The sequence below is a fragment of the Canis lupus genome, chromosome 25 (genome assembly GCF_003254725.2).
Source record: "Canis lupus dingo isolate Sandy chromosome 25, ASM325472v2, whole genome shotgun sequence".
NCBI lineage: Eukaryota > Metazoa > Chordata > Mammalia > Carnivora > Canidae > Canis > Canis lupus.
This window is the reverse complement of record NC_064267.1, coordinates 35,081,303-35,100,894: the sequence shown is the minus strand read 5'-3', so window position 1 is coordinate 35,100,894 and position 19,592 is coordinate 35,081,303. Positions and strand designations below refer to the sequence as shown.

General features: G+C 52.4%; 1 protein-coding gene and 1 long non-coding RNA gene across 2 annotated transcripts; one reads left to right on the top strand and one right to left on the bottom strand.

The window, feature by feature from the left end:
• Positions 1-3,028: 3,028 nt before the first annotated feature.
• On the bottom strand, positions 3,029-14,581 carry LOC112669767 (phytanoyl-CoA 2-hydroxylase interacting protein). Its single transcript, XM_025463157.3, has 5 exons — positions 14,013-14,581; positions 10,240-10,433; positions 8,838-9,012; positions 6,805-6,922; positions 3,029-5,125 (listed from the first exon to the last, which is right to left on the bottom strand). Exons 2-5 carry the CDS (start codon positions 10,402-10,404, stop codon positions 4,591-4,593), a joined length of 993 nt encoding a protein of 330 aa, XP_025318942.1. The 5' UTR covers positions 10,405-10,433; positions 14,013-14,581; the 3' UTR covers positions 3,029-4,590.
• On the top strand, positions 10,366-14,097 carry LOC118354926 (uncharacterized). Its single transcript, XR_004816361.2, has 3 exons — positions 10,366-10,589; positions 11,093-11,205; positions 11,579-14,097. It is a non-coding gene; the product is annotated as an uncharacterized LOC118354926 (long non-coding RNA).
• Positions 14,582-19,592: the final 5,011 nt, after the last annotated feature.

Sequence of the window (19,592 nt, the reverse complement as noted above, 5' to 3'; positions counted from 1 at the left end):
ATGGCTCTGGCATCCTTTACCCAGTGGCTCTGGCTAGCTGTCTCCTCCCTGGGCCTCTGCTCCCTAAGCCTCTCCCCTGTCCCCAGCACCCCTTCCTGCCACCACTGAGGCAGACAAGAAAACCCAGGGACTAGTCTCCAAGCAGCCAGAGGGTGGGATTCCTCAGCAGTGGTGGGGGTGGGGAGCGTCTAGGGCCAAGTGTGGCTCAACTCTAGTAGGAGGGAAGTCACATGCCCTACACTGCCACTTTACTCCTCTTTCTTCCTTTTCCCTTCCCTTTCCCCTAAACCCTATATGCTTCTCTGTCATGAAAAGGTCATGAGCTTGCATGCAAACAATAGTCGGTTTCGAACACAAGCTCTACCATTTGGTGGCTGTGTGCCCCTGGGTGAGTCATTTAACCTCTCTGAGCCTGTTTCCTCATCTAGACACATGGAATGACAACATCTTACAGGGTTTCAAGGAAGGAATGAGATGCCCTTTGAGGAGATCCTGACATGACGAGGCAAATACGAGGCTCTCCGCAAATGGACCTTCTTTTCCTTTCCTCTGCCAGACAGTTTTCCAGTTCCTGGACTACTCTCTTTCTATGCAAAAAGGAAACTTCGGAGTACGCTAGTTTCCAGTCAAGTATTAGGAGCTTAGGGCAGAAGTACTCCTGCCAGAGAAGGCAACGCTTAGCCCACAGCGAGGCGGGGCTTGTGGGGCAGCAGGAGACATTTCTGGCTAGCTGGTAGCCTTTCTGGGCACCTCCCAAGTCACACCCTGTGCTTGACTGTCCCTACACACAAGGCTGATTCTAGAATCCGTGAAAAGATTTGCTGCTCCAGTTTGCAAAAATAGTAGTGTCTGACTTGGGGAGTGGGGAGAAGGGCAGCCAGATGTTTTCCCCAGAGAGCCACGAGCCACCCCCCTCAAAACCAGCCTCCTCCTGACCAGCCTGCTTCTCCTGCTCCAGCCTCCTCCCGGCCCCACACCCTCCCCTCCCCCATCTCAGGAACATCTGGTTCCAATCTCTTCCAGATGCTGTGGCCAAGCTGTTTTATGGCCAATCACCTCAGCTCAGCTTCCTGAAGGCCTCCCTCTATTTGGGGGAATGGTCCCTCCTCATCCCTTTCCTTGGGACCCCAGCCACCTCTTTTCCTAACATGGAGAAGAGACACAGACCAAAACCTTATGAAACTGTGAGGGTCCTCAGAGTTGGCACCTCTCCTCCTACAACCTTGGGGAGACTGTCATTCATCCAAGATTAAAAGAAAGATGTTGGCCCAGTAGGGAAGGAATAGGCAGGGGAAGAGAGGCCGAGACAGAGAGCTGGGGGCATGAGCGCATGTGGCCATGTGTATGTGTTGGGTGTGTCTGTGTATTTGCCTACACAGCAGAACACCCCACTTGTAATCTGCAGGCACCCTTTTGTGGCCACTGCCTCATTTTCCCTCCCTGCCTGCATTGAAGCAGGACTAACTTGGGGCCCCTCAGCTGGTCAGCGGCAGCTGCAGTCCAGGGTTGTCCGTCACCTTGTGGCTCTCTGTGGCAGCCATGAGTCTTCTAAATCCAGCCTAGGGAGGTGGTGTGTGTGTGTGTGTGTGTGTGTGTGTGTGTGTACACACGGGCACTGGTGCGCGCGCACTCACTGGCACGTAGGCCTCTCTTCCTCTACCAGGTCAGATTAGAGGAACACAGGCCAGAAGGGACCTCAGGGCAGATTCCAGCCAGAGTCCTGACCCAGCTCTGACAGGCGCCTGCAGCAACCGGAGAGCCACCAACTGGACAGAGTAAGGAGAAGCAAGTTCTCTGGAGAAACCTGCGTGCGGCCCCACCCCCACCCCCACCTCAGTTAACTGCCTTCCTCCCCCACTAAGAGGACATTGGGAGCCAAATTTCCCTAAGAAGCCCAGAGCATTCACAAAAAGAAGACTAAATCCTGCACCTCTGAAGGATTCTGAAGCTCCTCTGGGGTGAGGTGGGGGTGTCCCAACCAGAGGTAGAAGGATGGGCCCTGGAAGTCACTCCCCATCCATGGAATTGTGGACACCCAGCGCTGCCCACTATACCTTTAAAAGAAGGCTCCTTGGCATTTGTGACTCCACAGCCCCCCCTGGTGTTATTTAGGATCAAGGCGCAGCCTCGGTCAGCCAGAAGAGATGGGGAGGGGATACCCTTGAGAAGGCCAAGGGTTGAGACCAGCCTGCCCAGGTCTTACTGATTGGGTGGCCTCTGGCCTACACTAGGGGAGACAGAACAGTGGAAGGGAAGGTTCAGCTTCCAAATCAAATCCAGGCACTGTTGCCTACCAGCTGTAAGACAAGGGCAAGCCTTGTAACCTGTGCCTCAGTTTCTTCATCTGTTAAATGGGAATACTACAGAGCGGGGCCGTTGTGCAGACCACATGAGCTGCTGTGTGTGAAAGGACTTGGTCAAATGGCTGGCCCACAGTAGGACCTCAGGAAGTGGTCGTTTGCCCTTCAGCTTTCCCAGATCCCAGGAGGCTGTGCCCCAAGCTCTGGATGACACATGTTCATTTGGTCCTGAGCCAGGCAGTGTCATTGAGGTGACTCTAATTTTTCTGGAGCTTTTCTACTCTGGCAGAGGATAATTTTAATAAGTCCATAATAATAGACACAGAGGTGACTCAGATCTGCAAATGAGGAGCCCTGCTGGGGAGGGGACGTTTGGGCTCTGGGGGAGGGAAATTCAGTAGCATCTGGGTCTGACACAGTGGCAGGCTGCTGCTTGGAAGGGCTCCAAACAGGGGACCTTGGTGAGGTCTCCATATTGCTACAGGTTCTCCAAGAGGACTCAGTTTCCCTTTCTGCCAAGTGCAGGGTAGTACCAAAAAGACCTCCAAAGTCCCTTCCAAGCTAGAGATATGGCTCTGCTTTCTGAGCCCTGCCACCCCAGCAAGATTTGGAACACCCTCAGAGACAGTTCCAGATGTCTTGTCCTGGGGAACATCCCCTGTTGAGTTCCTCCGTGACTGTACAACCTTCTTACCCCACCCCTCCCAGAGCTCAAGGAGAGTCAGGGCTCTCAGGCCATGGTGGTTTATTGATGCAAGTCGCAAGCACAACACAGGCGGGTGTGCCCCCAGCTCAGGGGAGACAGAGGGCCAGGGGAGAGCAGTGGGCCACCCCCCCCCCACAGCAATGCTGTCAGCAGAAGGGGAAAAGGCCTAGGGGCCCGTGTCCTCTCCTCCATGCATCTCACAGGGCCCCCAGACCTGCTCCATGCCACAGAGACAGCTGACCACACCACTCCCTGTGGCTATACAAGAGGCGACCAGCTGTCCCACCTGCGCTCTTACTGAGATATGGCCTTGTTGGCCTTCTGGCCCCTTCTGTACTTCATTACGGAAATCTGGCTGTCACTCTACCTGATGTCACCTCCATGATCCCCCAAACAGCTATCGGCCTCCATCCACACCTCCACCAGACCCCGACCTGGTCCACTTATCTCAGGGGTCCACCCTTATTACCCTCATGACCCAGACCGAAGGAGGAAATAGATGAAAACACTGGGAGGCCCAGGAAGACTTCACCAAGAACTCCCCAGGGAAGGGGCTCTCCGCCAAAAGCCTCGCGGTGGGGAGTGGACAGTGCCAGTGGGCAAGCGTGAGGTGTGGTGGCAGGGGAGCCACAGTCCAGATCACACGCGGGCACAGTGCAGTCACGGCACCGAGGCAGAGCGAGCAAAGCGCACAGTCAGGCAGGGTGCCAGGGCTCTTCTAGTTCAATGCTGGGTCCCCTCAGGGCTCGAGGAGGCCCACTTTTGGCGGACAGAGAAGGGGTACCTCTGGGTCTCAGGGGTCTCTCTCCCCCTCCTCGACCCCAGTGGCCGCCGTTGCAGACCTCAGTACTCTGAGCAAAGGAGAAGATTCGCTGGGATATTCATCATCTCCAGAGGAGAAAGGCAAAGTCCCAACAGCCCGGAGCCCCCAAAGCCTAAAGGAGAAAGACAGCCCCTTTCTAGAGGGCAGGTGGAGGGGGGGAGGGACAGCTCTCCCCATGCAGGAAGAGGGTGCTGGGGGTCAGGGAGCAGCTGGGGGGCAGAGCGGTGCAGGAGACTATGTATAGGGGGACAGGGCCAGGCCTGGAGTGGGAAGCCCCCAGGGCCAGCACACTGGGGTGGGGTGTTCTGTGAGTGGCCCTGAGTGGGGTGGGCGGGGCTGTAGAGGAGCACCCCGCAGCTCTCTGCAGCACACCTGGGGGTGGGCAAGCCACACGTGGGCTTCGTCCAGTCAAGGCTGCTCAAGGAGAGCCCCCAGGCTGCAAGTCTCCGTGAGGTGGAGGCTGGGATGAAGCAAGAAACAGCAGGACAGGGAAACCAGGAATGGGGAAATCTCCAGAAATCTACCCTCCTTACACCAACCTGCGGAGGCTAAGAAGCCTTCCCAAGTCCACTGGGGGTGAATAGGCCACGCCTACCTAGGGAACACCCTCTGTTGACTCCAGAGCCAGGGGTGGGAAAGGGGGAGGTGGTGGCGTGGAGGGAGCGGGGGGCAAGGGAGAGAAAGCCAACTCCCTGAACCTATGCCACCCATCGCCACCCTTCCTGTCATCTCTCCCTAGCCCCCCAGCTCCCGAGGAGTCCCTAGCGGCCCACACTGATGTTGCAGGTCTTGCAGCTGGGGTCTTTCTTGGCGTCAGCAGTGGATAGGCTCATAAGCTGGTGCCCGCTGATCTCCCCCAGGGTGCCCAGGGACAGGTCAACAGGCTCGGTATAGATGATCTCCAGGATGAGGTCCTGGGCATGGCGGAAGATCAGCTCCCCATCCTCCACGCTGCAGGTCAGGAACTTGTTGCAGGCAATGTCCAGGAGGGGCAGGCGGTCACGGCAGAAGCGGTCCCCCAGGGAGCCCTTGGGGGCCAGCACCAGGATGGCATAGTGGTAAGCTGTGTACATACAGTAGAAGTCCGCAAAGTAGAGGTTGGTGCTGGGGTTGAAAAGGCGCTGGGCGGGGATCTGGAAGCGCCAGCGGCCGTAGGGGGAGTCCTGAGGTGGCTGGCCTGTGTTGAACTCTGTGTTGCAGCTGAAGAAGACCCCGTGGAGCATGCCGCTGGTGGGGGAGCCGTGGCTGCCACTGTTGTCCTTCAGGTAGGGCTGTAGCATGTTCCCGCAGTGGGTCCTACCCACCCCCAGGGGATCATGCCAAAGGGAAGAGAAAATGCCTCTGGTTAGCTAGGCTAAGGCTTGGCTGCTGTGTGTGGTTGAGAAGGGAGCCAGTGCAGCTCCCAGCTCTCCCACCAGCTGCCGCCTCCACCAGTCGCAAATAGAACATTCCAGAATGTAAGAGCTGGGAGAGCCCTGGAGATGGGCCGATGCAGCCCACTCCTTCACAGAGGAGAGGTCTGAACCCACCATTCCCTACCTTAAAAAGCCCTTGATGGGGCTTTCATAAAAAGCAAGGCCATCAAGATTTGGTCTTCCTGACCCCACCTCCCACCACCCCCACACCCACAAGTAACATCCTCCAGTCACAAGTGAACCCCAATTTCCCTGCCTCTGTGCCTTTGCAGTGCTCTTCCTTCTGCCTGGACTGCCTTTCCCACCTCTCTTCACCTGGCCCGGCAAACTCCTAATCATCCTTCCATCCCCAGCACAGGTGTCCCCTCTTCTCTAAAATCTTCCAGGAGCATCAGGCACTTGTATTCAACAGAACTTTGCCTACTCTGTGAAGAAACTGAATTGTACTCAGCAATCACACATACTTATTACATTCCATCTGTCTGGACTGTCCCCTGATAGACCCTGAAGTTTTCAAGACGGGGGGACTCCGCCTTTATTCATCTTTATATCGTGGCACGTATGGGCTCTTTCTGTCTCTTGCTTGCTTGCCGACAGAGTAGCTTAAACTGGGCCAGTGTGCTCACCACTCACCTCACTGCCTCTCTTTAGTACAAAGATCAAAGACCCCACTAGATTCCTGCTGCCCTGGTGTAGGGCCAGAGTACCACCCACCCCAGCTGAATGTAATGACAAAGACAGTAAGACCACTAGGTTGCCTTAGCCCAGCCTTAGAAGGACATGGACTTGGGGCAGTGTCAGCAGGCCTGGGGAGGATGGGCAACCCCAGACCCAGGTTCACCCTTGACATGTCCTGGGTGTCCCAGGAGATTGGTGATTTACTGGCTCTCTGCACCTCAGCTCCCCATCTGTAGGCTGAGTGGGTTGAATCAGATCATCAACTGGATGAAATATTTCTGGACCACAGGGCTCCTCTCTTTCTTCCCCAAAGGAAATTATACATAGGCAGTGAAGTTGAAGCTGCTCCAGTAGAATGATAGGTATGGGGTTCACCAAGCCTCACCCTAATTTTCTCGACAGCTCCTCTATACTCCCCTAAAATGCTGAGACACTTCCCTGGAGGCTCCAGGCTCTGCAGCACAGTTCGAAAACTATAGCTCTTCATGCACAGAAGCCTCTCATCCTGTGCTCCCCTCAACACCTCCCCCTAGGACCCAGGGCCTCAATTTTAGAGATGGCTGGCCCTTGGCATTAAAACCCTGTGAAAGGAACTATCCCAAAGGAGGAGCAAACCTGAGATCTTATTCATCCAGGCCCATCAGCATGATTTCCCCCAGGCAGCCCCATCCCTAGAGCCCTCTCCTTCCCTGGAGCCCAATCCCAAGCAGCCAGCCATCTCGCCAAAGCCAGCACCCCCAGAGCCAGTCCATGATTAGAGGCTATAGGAACTCTGTGGGAGGATCTGGCAACAACAAGGTAGGCATGACAGCAGACAGCCAGGGCCAAACAGGCAAAGCAGAGCCCGGGAGGAAGGTGGCCCCGGCTGGGGCCATGCTGTACCTGGCGTGCTGGAAGTACTCCTTGTGGTGGTTGCGGTAGAAGACAGAGAAGCGGAGCATGCGGCCTGCAATCTGCTCAGCCTTCTCCTGCAGCTGGGCCAGGTGCTCCTTGGCATAATCTGCAAGAGTCCAGGCTGGTAAGCCCAGGGCCAGACTGGACATCACAGCCTCATCCACCCACCATTCATCCACTGCACACCCAGCATGCCAGCCCACCTCTGTCCTCAGAGCAAAAGGGGACATCAAACAGTCACAGCAATTTGGACCACATAGGAACAGGCCAGGTGGCCCAGCTGGATGCTGTTTGTCCTTATCACCTCTACAGTCTCACTGCCAGAAGCTCAGGCTCTCTGAGTCAGAAAGGGGCAGAGGCTGCCCAGTTAGACAGTCGTACCGGGGGCCCCAGAAGCCCTAATTGCTGGCCATCCTCATGTGAAGAGGATCAGCAGGCAAAAGAAAGACTGAGAGAAGAGAATTTGAGGTCCCCTAAGGAGATTTAGGATTTTGGGCAAATGCCACAGGTAGGAGGCTGTCCATAACACCCACATGGAAGCCAGTTGTAATTATGGGGTGGGGGGAGGCTCATGAGAAGCCTGGCAAACACTGATGTGCCTGGTTAGCCAGAGTGGGGTCTGGGGCGGTGACTGCTTCGGCACCCCGGAAAAAGCAGGGAAGGCTGGAGACAAGACGGTAAAACTGGACACCTCCCAGGGCCAGGGCCAGAGTCTGGGGCCCTGGGGCCCAGGCAGGGCTGCTGCCAGCCAAGACAGAGATTTTGTACAAGTTAGAAAAAGGTGCCCTTTCCTCCTTGCTGATGCAGCCCTGGCCAGGGTGTTGGGTTTGGCAAGAGTAGTGGTGGGGACTGGACCGCAGCCATCCCCAGCTCCCCAGTTTAAGTTAAACTCCCACTACGTGTGGAGTTCTGGGGTAAACTAAGAGGCTTTCCCCACAAGGAGTGGGAGCGCCACCAGAGTGGGGTTTTGCAGCCGAGCTAAGAAAAAGCACCGCTCAAAAGAGAATGGTAACTCAAGGAGACTTAGGGCATGGGCCTTGGCAGAAGATGGAGCCAGCAGCCTCAGAGGCCCGGGGCTGAGAATGTTCCCTACCCCTTCCTTGTGACAGAGAGAGATCTGGAGCACTTCTCACTATGGACACCAGAAGAGTGGAATATTTGTAGGGCAGATCCTGGGTCGTCCATGACCAGGTTCACATTAAGCACAGTGTTTGTTCATGCCACAATTTGCCAACTAAATTCTAAGAGGGTTTGCAGGACCCCTGAGTAGGGGTCACGTTCCCAGGCTAAGTGGAGGCTCAAGTAAGCAAATGGGATTATTACTATTACCTACTGAGCATCCATCTACTGATGATGGATAAACAAAGTGTGGTCTATACATACAATGGGATGTTATTCAGCCTTAACAGAAGGACATTGTGACACATGCTCAACATGGATGATCCTTGAGGATATGATGCTAAGTGAAATAATGGAGCTAATGCTCCAGTCACAGGACAAATGCTGCATGATTCTCCTCACATGAGATACGGAGAGTAGTCAAAGTTACAGAGATAGAAAATGAAATGGGGGTTGCCAAAAGCTGAAGGGAGGAGGGAAGGGGAGCTGTGGTGCAGTGGGGATAGACCTTCAGTCTGGGAAGATGAAAAATTCCTGCAGATCATTTGCACACTAATGTGAACATACTTAATACTACTTAACCTTTCACTGGTTAAAATGGGAAATTTTGTGTTTGTATTTTACTACAATTCAAGAAAGTATGCTTGCCTCAAGCCAGAAAAGTAACTCCATCACTGTATGGAAGTGGTATTGCCCACATGATTAGTAGTGCTGACGTGTCAGACTGCGGGCTTGGTGGGGGCCCGTTTGGGTCTCGTCCACCTGTGCCTCCCTGGTGGCCTAAGCATGGTGCCTTGGGACAGCAGGTGTTCAGAAGTGTCTGCTGGGTTAAGACGAAGCCCCCTCCCGACCGACCGTAACTCAAGCAGATGTGGGAAAGCAGCGGGACAGCAGGGTCTCACCCCCGGTGCAGAACTCGACCGTCTCGCTCCAGCCGGACACCAGGTACTCCCCGTCACTCTGCTTCACGGCGGTCTGCACGGCCACGCTGTACTCTGTGCGGGGGCTCAGGAACCAGTGGCCTCTCACTGTCATGGGCAGTGGCACGGCCTTGGCCACAAGCTTGGTAGGGACATCCTGAGAAACGGGATGCAGAGAGCCAAGAGTCAAACTGGGGGGTCGCGCCCAACCTTGGCATTCCACCAGGCCACACACTCCCCAGATGGCCCCTATGCCGCCTGAGGAGGGCCAAGATCTCCAAGATTCAATGGCTCAGTGCCCTGGCCACCATTTTCCTGTGGAAGCAAGCAGTGGCCATTGGGAAGGCCGCTCGGATGCCCCCCAGCCTCCACCCCTCCGTAACGCCCCCTGATGCCCGTTCTCTTGGGAACTAAGGAGAAAGGCCACGGGGGCGGAGGCCGAAAAGTTGAGGGCGGCGAGACCTCCGTTTTTCGAGGGAGACTTCGAGAGCTCTGCACACTGCAGTGCCGTCTCCACGGCAACGGCAAATGCTGAGAGCCAGGGAGGAAGGGAAAATATGCCTTATTCTTGGGGGGGGAGGGTTAAGGGGGTGGTGTTGAACATTCACGTCACCGTGGCAACTGGCCTGCCAAAAGACACCCAGATCGGGAGAGCCAGTTCCAAAGAGAGAGAGGGTGAGTAACCCACATGATGCAGTCGTCGTGGGAACCAGCTCCTTCCCACCTCACTCTTCCCCCTTCCTCTCTGCCAGCTTGAGAAGATGGGAGCCTTCTTCCCACCCACCCCCACACCGGCTTTAACCCAGGGAAAGGACACCCCAGCCAGCAGAGGACTCTCCCATGTCGCTCTCGTCAACCTAGCCACCAAGAGGCCAGAGGGCCAGGGGCAGAAAGGATTACAGGGGCCCAACAGGGGTCACTCAGGACGGAGCAAAGGGTCCCAGCCCTGCCCAGAGCCCGTGTTGCCCACATGGTCAACAACAAAGCGGCTTCCTGAGTTGGGGGCTTTGTCGTAGCCTTTTTCACGCCAGCCCCAGGTGTGATGTCTGTGGCCCCCCTCGGGTTTGCCCGCTCGGTCTAAAGCCCCAGTCATGCTGCCGATAATGGTGTTCACGGTGACTGGGCCCCAAGCCAGACACTACGCAAACGTTACCTCACTGAAGCCTCTCACAAGCTGCGGGGGCTGGCATTATTCTTCCCTTTTTATCAGTGAAGGGACTTGGGCTCAGAGAGCCTCAGTAACCTTCCTAAGATTACACAGTGAGGACCGCCTGGGTTTGGACCAGACCTGTCTGACTCCTGACTATCGCCCATAAGCATTCCATTACCCTGCTTCCTTCAAGGAGGTGATGAGCCAGATGCCCCCTGCACCCCCTCCACTCACCCGGTGCTTGAACTTGTTGGAGTTCTTGTTCTCCTTCTTGTTCAGGTCAATGAAGTAATGGGTGACCCTCTCCAGGTCACTGTTCTCCATGGACCAGGAGATGCGGAAGGAGTCACAGGTGATGTTGTTGACCTCGATGCTGTGGGGTGTGGACAGCAGCTCCATGCTCCCCTCTGGCTTGGCTCCTGTGGGGACTGAGGGGAGAGGAAGCATTAGCCCCTTCCTCCCCACCAGAGTTTTCTGGAATGTCTTGCTCCCAACATCCCTTGCAAACTGGAACCTTGGGAAGCCACTGATTGCACCTGCCTCATGCCATCTGACGGGGAGATTGCACGCAAAGATGGAGAGAGGTAGGATGGAAGGTGGGATGGGGTGTCCCCCACCCCTGGGGCAGGGCTCTTGGCCCTCCTCAGAGGGGTCTGCCGAGCAGACGGCACCTGACAGGTGGTTGAGGCAGTGGGAATGCTGCAAACGCCGGGCAGGACAGATTCGCAGCAGATGGAGCCGAGGAGGGGGGCCCTCAGCCAGCAGGCGTGAAAAGAGAAAGGGGTGGGGGTGGAGAGAACCGTATGAGGCGGTGTAAGAGAGGCAGGAAGCACCCACTGAGGAGACCTGTGTGAGGGTTGAGGTGGGCAGAGGGCCCTGGCCACCAAGAGGCCAAGGGTGCCAGGTTGTTCAGGTTCAGGCTTCCCTCCTAGCCTAGGGGTAGCTAGGGGAGGGTCACCAAGCCTCAGGGCTGGGAGTCCAAAGCACCACAGAGATGCAGGTGGATACACCAGTGGTGGGTGGGGGCAATGTGGGCCAGAGCTCTTCTTCCACCTGTGACTTTTCAACTATCACTCTTTCCTTTCAGCTGATCCTCTGTTGCTTGACACGTTTGCATAATTCCTTTTACCTTTGGCATCTAGGACAGGCCAATATGTGTGATGATTGCCTGAGCATCATCTCCTGCAACCCTCACAATAGGTAGGGACTAATATTATCCCCATTTTACAGATGAGGTCACTGAGGTTGGGGGGGTACTAAGATGCCAGAGGTCATGCAGCTAGACAGTGATTTGAACTCATATCTGACTCCAGAGCCCAAGCTCTTTATCATTAAGCAAAGGTTGTATCCCCTCATGTGAGTGTGTAAGTGTGTGTGTGTGTGTATGCATGTTGTGTGGGTGAAATGTGTGGCATCTGTATATGTGTAGGTGTATATGGTCTTATTGCCATTTATTTTTCTTTTTTCTTTTTTTAATTTTTCTTCCTTCTATCCTTCCCTTTCAAGTAACCACATTTTCTCTCACCTTCCTCTTCTCTTACCCCGTGGCTTCTACTCGAGGCTGTTCTTCCAGGTATGAAAGGACCACACCGCTGGCACTCACCTGTGCTTCAGCGAGGAAGAACAGATTCTGCCCTTGACTGTGGCCTGGATCACGAGCTCTGGGGAACAGGGTGGGGGAGGGACCAGGAGGGGCGGGGCTGTGTCTGGGACAAGAACATGAACGTGGGTTGGACTTGCTCCCGGGCATTTGCTTAATGCCCCGTGGAGCTCATGCTTTCCTAGTTCTTTCTCAAGCCCCGTCCCAGCACACCTCAGCTTTCTGGAATGTTGTTTCCTTTCCTCCTGCTTCAGCTTCTTCTCCTCTCTTTGCCCAGGCGATAAGGGTGAGGGTACCTTGTGCCTTCGAAAGCAGGTACTTCTATTTATAGCTTCCAGAAGATCCAACCCACACTTGCCTGTCAGTTAAGCCTGTTGTGAGCCTGGTACCTCTAAATTCATCCGTGGGCTGCCTGAGTGACAGGCACAGGGGGAAGGATATGGGTGACAGCCTTTACCTGTTCTGGGGTGTCCCCTGAGCCCTTGCTTCACCTTGGCTTCCTATCCTAAAGCATGAGCCTGCCTGTTGTGAAGTTCAGCCAAATGTCAGTGGCTTGTGCACAGAGAATCCTACAGTAAACAAGCATGGGGGTACTATCTGGTCCACCCCAAAATAAAGCAGAATAGGATGGGGAAACAACTGTATGATAATAAACCAGTTTACAATTCACGGGGACAGATGTGGAGACTTTGGGAGTTGCCATCCTCTGGGCTCCCAGTGAGGAGCTCCCCAGGGAGACACACGCATGCACCCACATGCACATACACACATGCACCGACATGACACACCAACATAGACACACTCCCACCCTAGAGAGAGCCTGAGTGATCACCTCCCACCCACACGGGATTCAGTCGATGCCTACCCCACAGCGGGGTACCTATTCCTGCCTCAGTATTCCTCTCCTTAGAGTCTCCCCCAGAGACAGGGGTAGCCATGTTTGGGGGGGGTCCAGGACCTGGTTCATCCTTTCCTTTCTACAGTTCTAGAAGAGCTGAGGTTACTCCCCGGTGCTCGCTTGGGAGAGTGGTCTTGAGTGACACTTTGGAGAACAGCAAAGCCAGAGTGGGCTGAGGGTGGGTGTGAGCCCCAGTTCTCTAAGGCCAGGTGAGTGGGGAAGGTGAGGGTGTGAGGGACAGGTTGAGACAGCACCTGAGAAACACCCACACTGCCAAGACAAGCATTTACACACCCACACTCAGGCAGGCACATGAGTGCACACGCATACACACATGCACCGAATGTGCCCACCCGCACCTGCCACGCAGGGCTGCACATACCTTCTCAGACATTCTCGGTCCCATGCACTCACCTACGCATTCTGGTACCTCTACCACCTTCCACGTTTTAAGAATGTCCCCCAGTTTTCCTTCTACAAGCTGTCACCTCCACATAGACCCACACATGTTAAAGTCCACAGGCTCACACACACATACACACACACACCTTCTCGCAAGCCATATTTGGGGAAAAAAGAAAGCCACAGGCACCAAGATGCACGTGTGCTATCTCCACAGATGGCGTACAACCCATACATCAGCTTGCACACACATGTACATTCACACACATGTCAACCTCTGCCCATATTCTGATATCCTCTCTCAGATCTTCTTCAAGATCAAAGACCCAGACTTTGAAAATGTGGTTTGTCCCTAGCCACACTCTGCCAGCCCTGATCCCTCACATGCCAACAGGTTTGCACACCTACATGGGTCTGCCCACACTTTCCACCTACCTCTCCGTTTCTGCTCTGCAGTTGGCCCTCCCCACGTAGAAACCTTTGGTTACATGCACTCCCTCCCTCAACATGTACTCCCACACACATGACAAGTGATGTGTCCACCCCAGAAATATACTGCCTCGCACTGCCCCCACCCACATAAGCCAGAGGCTACTCAGATAAGTGATCCCCCCACACATGCACCTCACGTGTACAGGAAACATATGTCCCTAAACATGCCACACGGCAGTGGAAACCCACACAAGAGCATAAGTGCGTGCATACAGAAGTATCTACGCAAGCAAACCTCCAGTCTCCTCGCAAGCGTGCATCCATGCCGTACACGCCGACACCCTTCGCCCACCCAGAAAAGCCACCCAAAAAAAGCCACCCGCGAGCCACGGGGAAATCTTCCCCCACCCCGCTGTCCCTGTGGGCATCACTGACTGCAGCAGAATGGTCACGGGGTGACTAACTGTGGTGCCCCAGGGACTGGATCCAGCTGTTAATCCCTCTGCCAAGGCCCTGGGGGGGACAGGGGACAGGGAACAAGGTCGTTGGCCCTGGCAGTCCAGGTGGGCACCGCGGGCAGTGGCAGGCCCCTGGTGCCCCCAGCTCCTAGCCCCTTGCCACCTGAGTCCCTCTCAGTATTGACAGCAGGATGCTCTGGGGAGGAAGGGCACTCACCTGGCTCCACTGGGCTCTGCAGAGGACGACCTGGAAGGGAGGAAAGGGAGAGACCTCTGGGTGGATGTGCTCCCCCGGGGAGAGGGGCAGCGGCGACGCCTGGGTCACAGGCAGCGGCGCGCGCTCGCTCCTCTCGCTCCTGTCGAGGCCGCCAGAGAGGCTTCTTCCATGCCCCGCAGGCAGCTCCTGCCCGGCTCCGCAGCGCACCGCTGCTGCCCCCCTGCCCCCGGAGAGGCGATGTTCCCGGCCGTGCGCAAGGAGAGGCAAGAGCGAAATCAAAGCAGCGTGGAGGAGAGAGAGAGAGAGAGAGAGAGAGGCAGAGAAGACGAGGAAGAACGAGAGAGCCAGACCGAATCTGGCTCCACCAATGGGATCAGTGGCTGCCCAGCGTCAGGTGACAATAAGCAAGCTTGGTCCCTGCTCGCCCTGGCTGGTGGGAGGGGAAAGGGCAGAGGGTCTCCCAGGAAGCTCCGCTGATGTCCTCAGAGTCAGGGACGGTGGCTGCCACTTTTCCCCTGTTCTTCCAGGACAAGCTGCCCTCCAAAGAAGTCCCTCCAACACACCTCTATTTGGAAATCTCTCACTTGAATGCAGCCCCTAAACTTTAGGATGCTGGGAAAGGGGTGGGGCGGAGCCCAGAGGCTTGGGAGCCCCAAAACAAGGATCCTAATTGGGGGAAGGGAAAGGGTGCTGCAACAGGAAAAGGTCCAGTTGGGGGCATGAGGGGGTTCCATCTTCAGTCTGGATACTCTCCTCGGGGACTTTGGCTGACCCATGACTCCATTTTCTTATCAACTCTATCAACTGATATTAGACCTGCAGCCCCAGGGATCCCCAATCATCTAGGGAGAGTCCTCTGGCTGCGCAGGTGTCCCCAGGAAAAGAGACGGGGGAGAGAGAGAGGTTGTAGGGCAGAGAAGGGTGTGTAGAGGCAAGAAAGTGGGGGTGGGAAAAACACACAGAGAGCTTGGAGTGTTCTCATCCCAACCAACCATCTGGGCTAGAGAGAGTACTATCTGCTCTTATTGACAAGTGGCTTTTCTACCACCAAATGAAAACGCCAGGGATGCCACTGTGAAGAGCACTCAAGGAAATTTGAATCAAACAACAGCAGTGACAAGGAGTGTGCACAGTGTGGGAAAAGCATGGGCTTTACAGCCAGGCAGATATGGTTAAAATTCTTGTTCTATCACTTTCTAGCTGAGTGATCTTGGACAAGTTACTCGACCTCTCAGAGCTTCGATTTCTTCATCTGCCAAATGAGATAAATACTGGATGAGAAATTATGTAAATCACTAAGGCTATGGGCTTGGTACACAAGAAGGACCCAGACACCCATCAGAACTGTTGTCATTGCCGTCATTATTGATAGAGTCTGCCTGCAAGGATTCCACAGTTTTTTGGTTTTTTTAGGGGAGAGGAAGGTGCATGTAGAGAACAAGAAATAATTAAATGGCAGGGTGCCCATAAAGATTTGGAGAAGGAAGTGTCAGAACTAGCTTGAATATAGACAGAGCACAGCCAAGAGGGGACCGTGGAAGGAGCCCGGTGTGGGGTGGGGTGGGGAGGACTTGGTGCAGGGGCAGCGGACAGATCACACAGGTCCTGGCTGATGGCCTCAGAGTACCATAGAAGGCATGAGCTGAGTGCAAGGGACACTCACCAAGAGGACTCGGGGGCTGCAGACATCGGCAGGTGGCAAAAGGTAGAGGAGGTGACAGTGGACAGAACGTAAATATTTTACAGAAAGCAAGGACAAGCAGAAGCCAATCCTTCCCAAATGGGTGTGGAGAACCTGAGCAAGTTGGGTCAGATCCTGAACCATGGAATGCAGTGTGGTGCGTTACACTGAGACAGGATTAAGCACTCCCTGGGCCAAACATAAGCAGATCCCGCCTCTCGCACACCTACACTAAAATGTTGCAATTCTGAAAGGATGCAAAACGTAATCTCACGGTTATGGCCAGCACCAGCCATCTGGACCCAAACCTGACCCTACAACTAACCCAAGGGGTGGTGAGAAAAAGTCAGGTTCTCTGCAACTCGGTTTCCCTCTTAAAAGGAAGACGTGTTCTAGCACACCTCTGCCTCCCACCTTCCCAGGATGGCATGCGGAGTCCACATGAGATCATGTGTCCCAAGGGTGAACAGCAGCTATCTGAATGTGCTTTTGTGGAGATGTGTGATAGCCTCAGGTAAAGGCACAGACTGCGGCTGGGCTTCTGCTGCTTCCTGCCTCTGAGGACTTCTCTTCAGATCACATGAGAAAACACATGGTAAGACGAAAGCTTAACAAGCCAAATAGAACTAACTCTGTATGAAACCAGACAACCGCCAAGATGCCCTTCTGCTGCATTTTTATTTTTAATAGCTTTTTGTTATACAAGGAATACATGATCACTATAAAAGAATGAGAAAATTTAACTCTAACACTGAAGAGAGAATTAAAATCATTCATTTCCCCCACCATTCAGAAATAGGCACATGATATATATATATATATATATATATATATATATATATATATATATATATATATATTTTTTTTTTATTAACAAAAATAGAAAGTGTAGGCAGCCCGGGTGGCTTAGCGGTTTAGTGCCGCCTTCAGCCCAGGGCGTGATCCTGGAGACCCGGGATCGAGTCCCGCGTCGGGCTCCCTGCATGGAGCCTGCTTCTTCCTCTGCCTGTGTCTCTGCCTCTCTCTCTGTGTCTCTCATGAATAAATAAATAAAAATCTTTTAAAAAAAAACTAAAGTGTAAATATGGTCATATAACCTGTTATTTTTTTTTCACTTACCAATACCTTTTCTGTTCATTACATAGTCTCTCTGCAGTATCGTTTTAAATTGCTGTGTATGTTCTATTGTCAGGTAACATACCAATCCCCTACTCTACTATGGTTATTTTACTTTTTCTCCATTCTAAATAACTCTAAAATGGACATTCTTACAGCAAAACTTTTCCCACATCTTAATTATATATCTCCAATAAAATATTCAAGGGTATGGACCTTATTTGGATACTGACTTAAACTGTTAAAAAAAAAAAAACTAAAAAAAAAAAAAAAACTATGTGACAGTTGGGCAATTTGAATACTAAGGGGGTATTTGATAATATTTAGGGATGATACTCTGATAATTATATTTTATAATTATTTCTTAAAAGAATATCCTTCAGAGATACATACTATAATATTTATGGATGAATGACATGATAGCTGTGACCTATTTAAAAATAATCTGGGGGCAGCCTGGGTGGCTCAGCGGTTTAGCCCTGCCTTCAGCCCAGGGTGTGATCCTGGAGACCCGGGATCGAGTCCCATGTTGGGCTCCCTGCATGGAGCCTGCTTCTCCCTCTGCCTGTGTCTCTGCCTCTCTCTCTCCCTCTCTCCCTCCCTCTCTCTTTCTCTCTCTCTGATGAATAAATAAATAAAATCTTTTTTAAAAACCCCCCAAAAAAATAATCTGAGGCAGAATGGGATGGACAGGTGAAACAAGATTGGCTTGGGTAGATAATTGTTGAAGCTGGGTACCTGGAGGTCCAATAAGCTATTCTCTCCACTTTTGTATATGCTTGGAAGTTTCCATATTTGATATTATATCTAGTGTATGATTGCAAGAATACCGAAAGCTATTTTATTACTTATTCACTTATTACTAAGCACCACTCTAGATGTGAGATTCTTGCCATAATCTTTTTTTTTAAATATTTTGTTTATTTATTCATGAGAAAGGCAGAGACATAGGCAAAGGAAGAAGCAAGCTCCTTACAGAGTGCCTGATGTGGGACTCGATCCCAGGACCCCAGGATCATGCCCTGAGCTGAAGGTAGATGCTCAACCACTGAGCTACCCAGGTATTCCTCTCACCACAATACTGAGAGGTGGATCCATCAACCTCATCTTAAAAGGGCTGCTGGTGAGGGATCCCTGGGTGGCTCAGCGGTTTAGTGCTTGCCTTTGGCCCAGGGCGTGATCCTGGAGACCCGGGATCGAGTCCCTCGTCAGGCTCCCTGCATGGAGCCTGCTTCTCCCTCTGCCTGTGTCTCTGCGCCCCCTCCCCTCTGTGTTTCTCATGAATAAATAAATAAAATCTTAAAAAAAAAAAAAGGGCTACTGGTGGGAAATGAGACTCAGTCTATAAAAAGTAAAACTAGATTCAAATTCAGGTCTGAGTGCAAGGGCTGGGTTCTTCATGGTAGAAGGACACAGAATGGATATAGAATGAGGCAATAGAGGTTGTAAGTGAAAAAGATCTACAGTCTTAATATTGTTTGTGAATTTTGTAGACTCAAAATGTTTACATATATTTCTTCATGGTGGAGCTAAGTGTGGGGATCTCAAGGGCTAACGAATACAGACACATCCAGAAAGCTCATAAAAACCACTTTATTTGTTTACATGTGTTAGCAATGACAGGAGTGGCTAGTGACTGTGTATAAGAACTGTATGGATTTCTCAGCATTTATTTACTTTATTGTTTGGAAATTACTTTTGGACCTCTTAAAAACCCTCACCACTTTGAACTTTTCGAGGTTTTTTTAGCTGTTTTTTACTTAACTATTTAACAATTTTAAGACTGGCAAAATGCTGAATTATACTTAAGCACACTGAAAAGCAAGAGAAGAGACACTAATGAAATGTTGAAGGAGCAAAAAGAAACTTCATGGGGCAAAGACCAAGAACAATGAAGAAAGAATCACCAGTTCAATGAGAGGTAGAAGAACTAATAGGATGAGTCCATGGTACTGAGTAGTCACCGAGCTATACCAAAAGGGGAAAAGTATAATATAGAAGCTATGGAATACCACTGGGCACTTCCTGGCAAGATGTCAAGGACAAGACTTAGACTTACACTGACTGCTGCCGTGCTGCAAAGCCTTCCCTCCAGTCACTCAGTATTTGTTCAGTTACTCCTTTAAGCAACTTGGATATAGAGAACCTATAGAGAAGACATATGGATGTGCAATGCTAGGATGGCTTTTACATCAGTGGTGCTAAAGTTAAATCACTGGCACAATCCACCTAGAAACAATCCATCCTTTTATTTCTCTAGTGCATATCCGGATTTGCTACTTGGTCTCGACACAAACTGGAATTCATTCGTTCATTCAACAAAAATTTATTGGGTGCTGACTCTGTCAGGCACTATTTCAGGCAGTGAGAATATGGTAGTGGAGGAGGAAGAAAATAAGTCCCTGCTCTTATGGTGCTTACTTTCTGGTGGGGAGGAAGACAGAGAGACAAACCAACTTTATAGTCTATTAAGTGATAGTGCTGTGGAGAAAATTAAGTCGGTAAATAGGGATGGGGAATGTCATGAGGAGGTTACAATTTTTAATGATGCCATCAGAGAAAGCCTCCTTGAAAAAGTGACTTGGGGAGAGGGCACCTGAGTGGCTCAGTGATTGAGCATCTGCCTTTGGCTCAGGTCATGATCCCGGGGTCCTGGGATCAAGTCCTGCATCAGGCTCCCTGCAGGGAGCCTGCTTCCCCCTCTGCCTATGTCTCTGCCTCTCTCTCTAAAAAAAGTGACTTTGGGATAGAAAACAACCTGACTGAAGAGAGGAGAGGAGTCA

What these genes read in the sequence shown, in the direction of transcription:
- LOC112669767 (XM_025463157.3), bottom strand. Translation starts at nt 10,404, where the DNA reads ATGGAGCTGCTGTCCACACCCCACAGCATCGAGGTCAACAACATCACC. An exon ending in CCAACAAGTTCAAGCACCGG is followed by an intron (nt 9,013 to 10,239) that starts GTGAGTGGAGGG and finishes CCCGTTTCTCAG; the next exon opens with GATGTCCCTACCAAGCTTGT. An exon ending in GGTCGAGTTCTGCACCGGGG is followed by an intron (nt 6,923 to 8,837) that starts GTGAGACCCTGC and finishes GGACTCTTGCAG; the next exon opens with ATTATGCCAAGGAGCACCTG.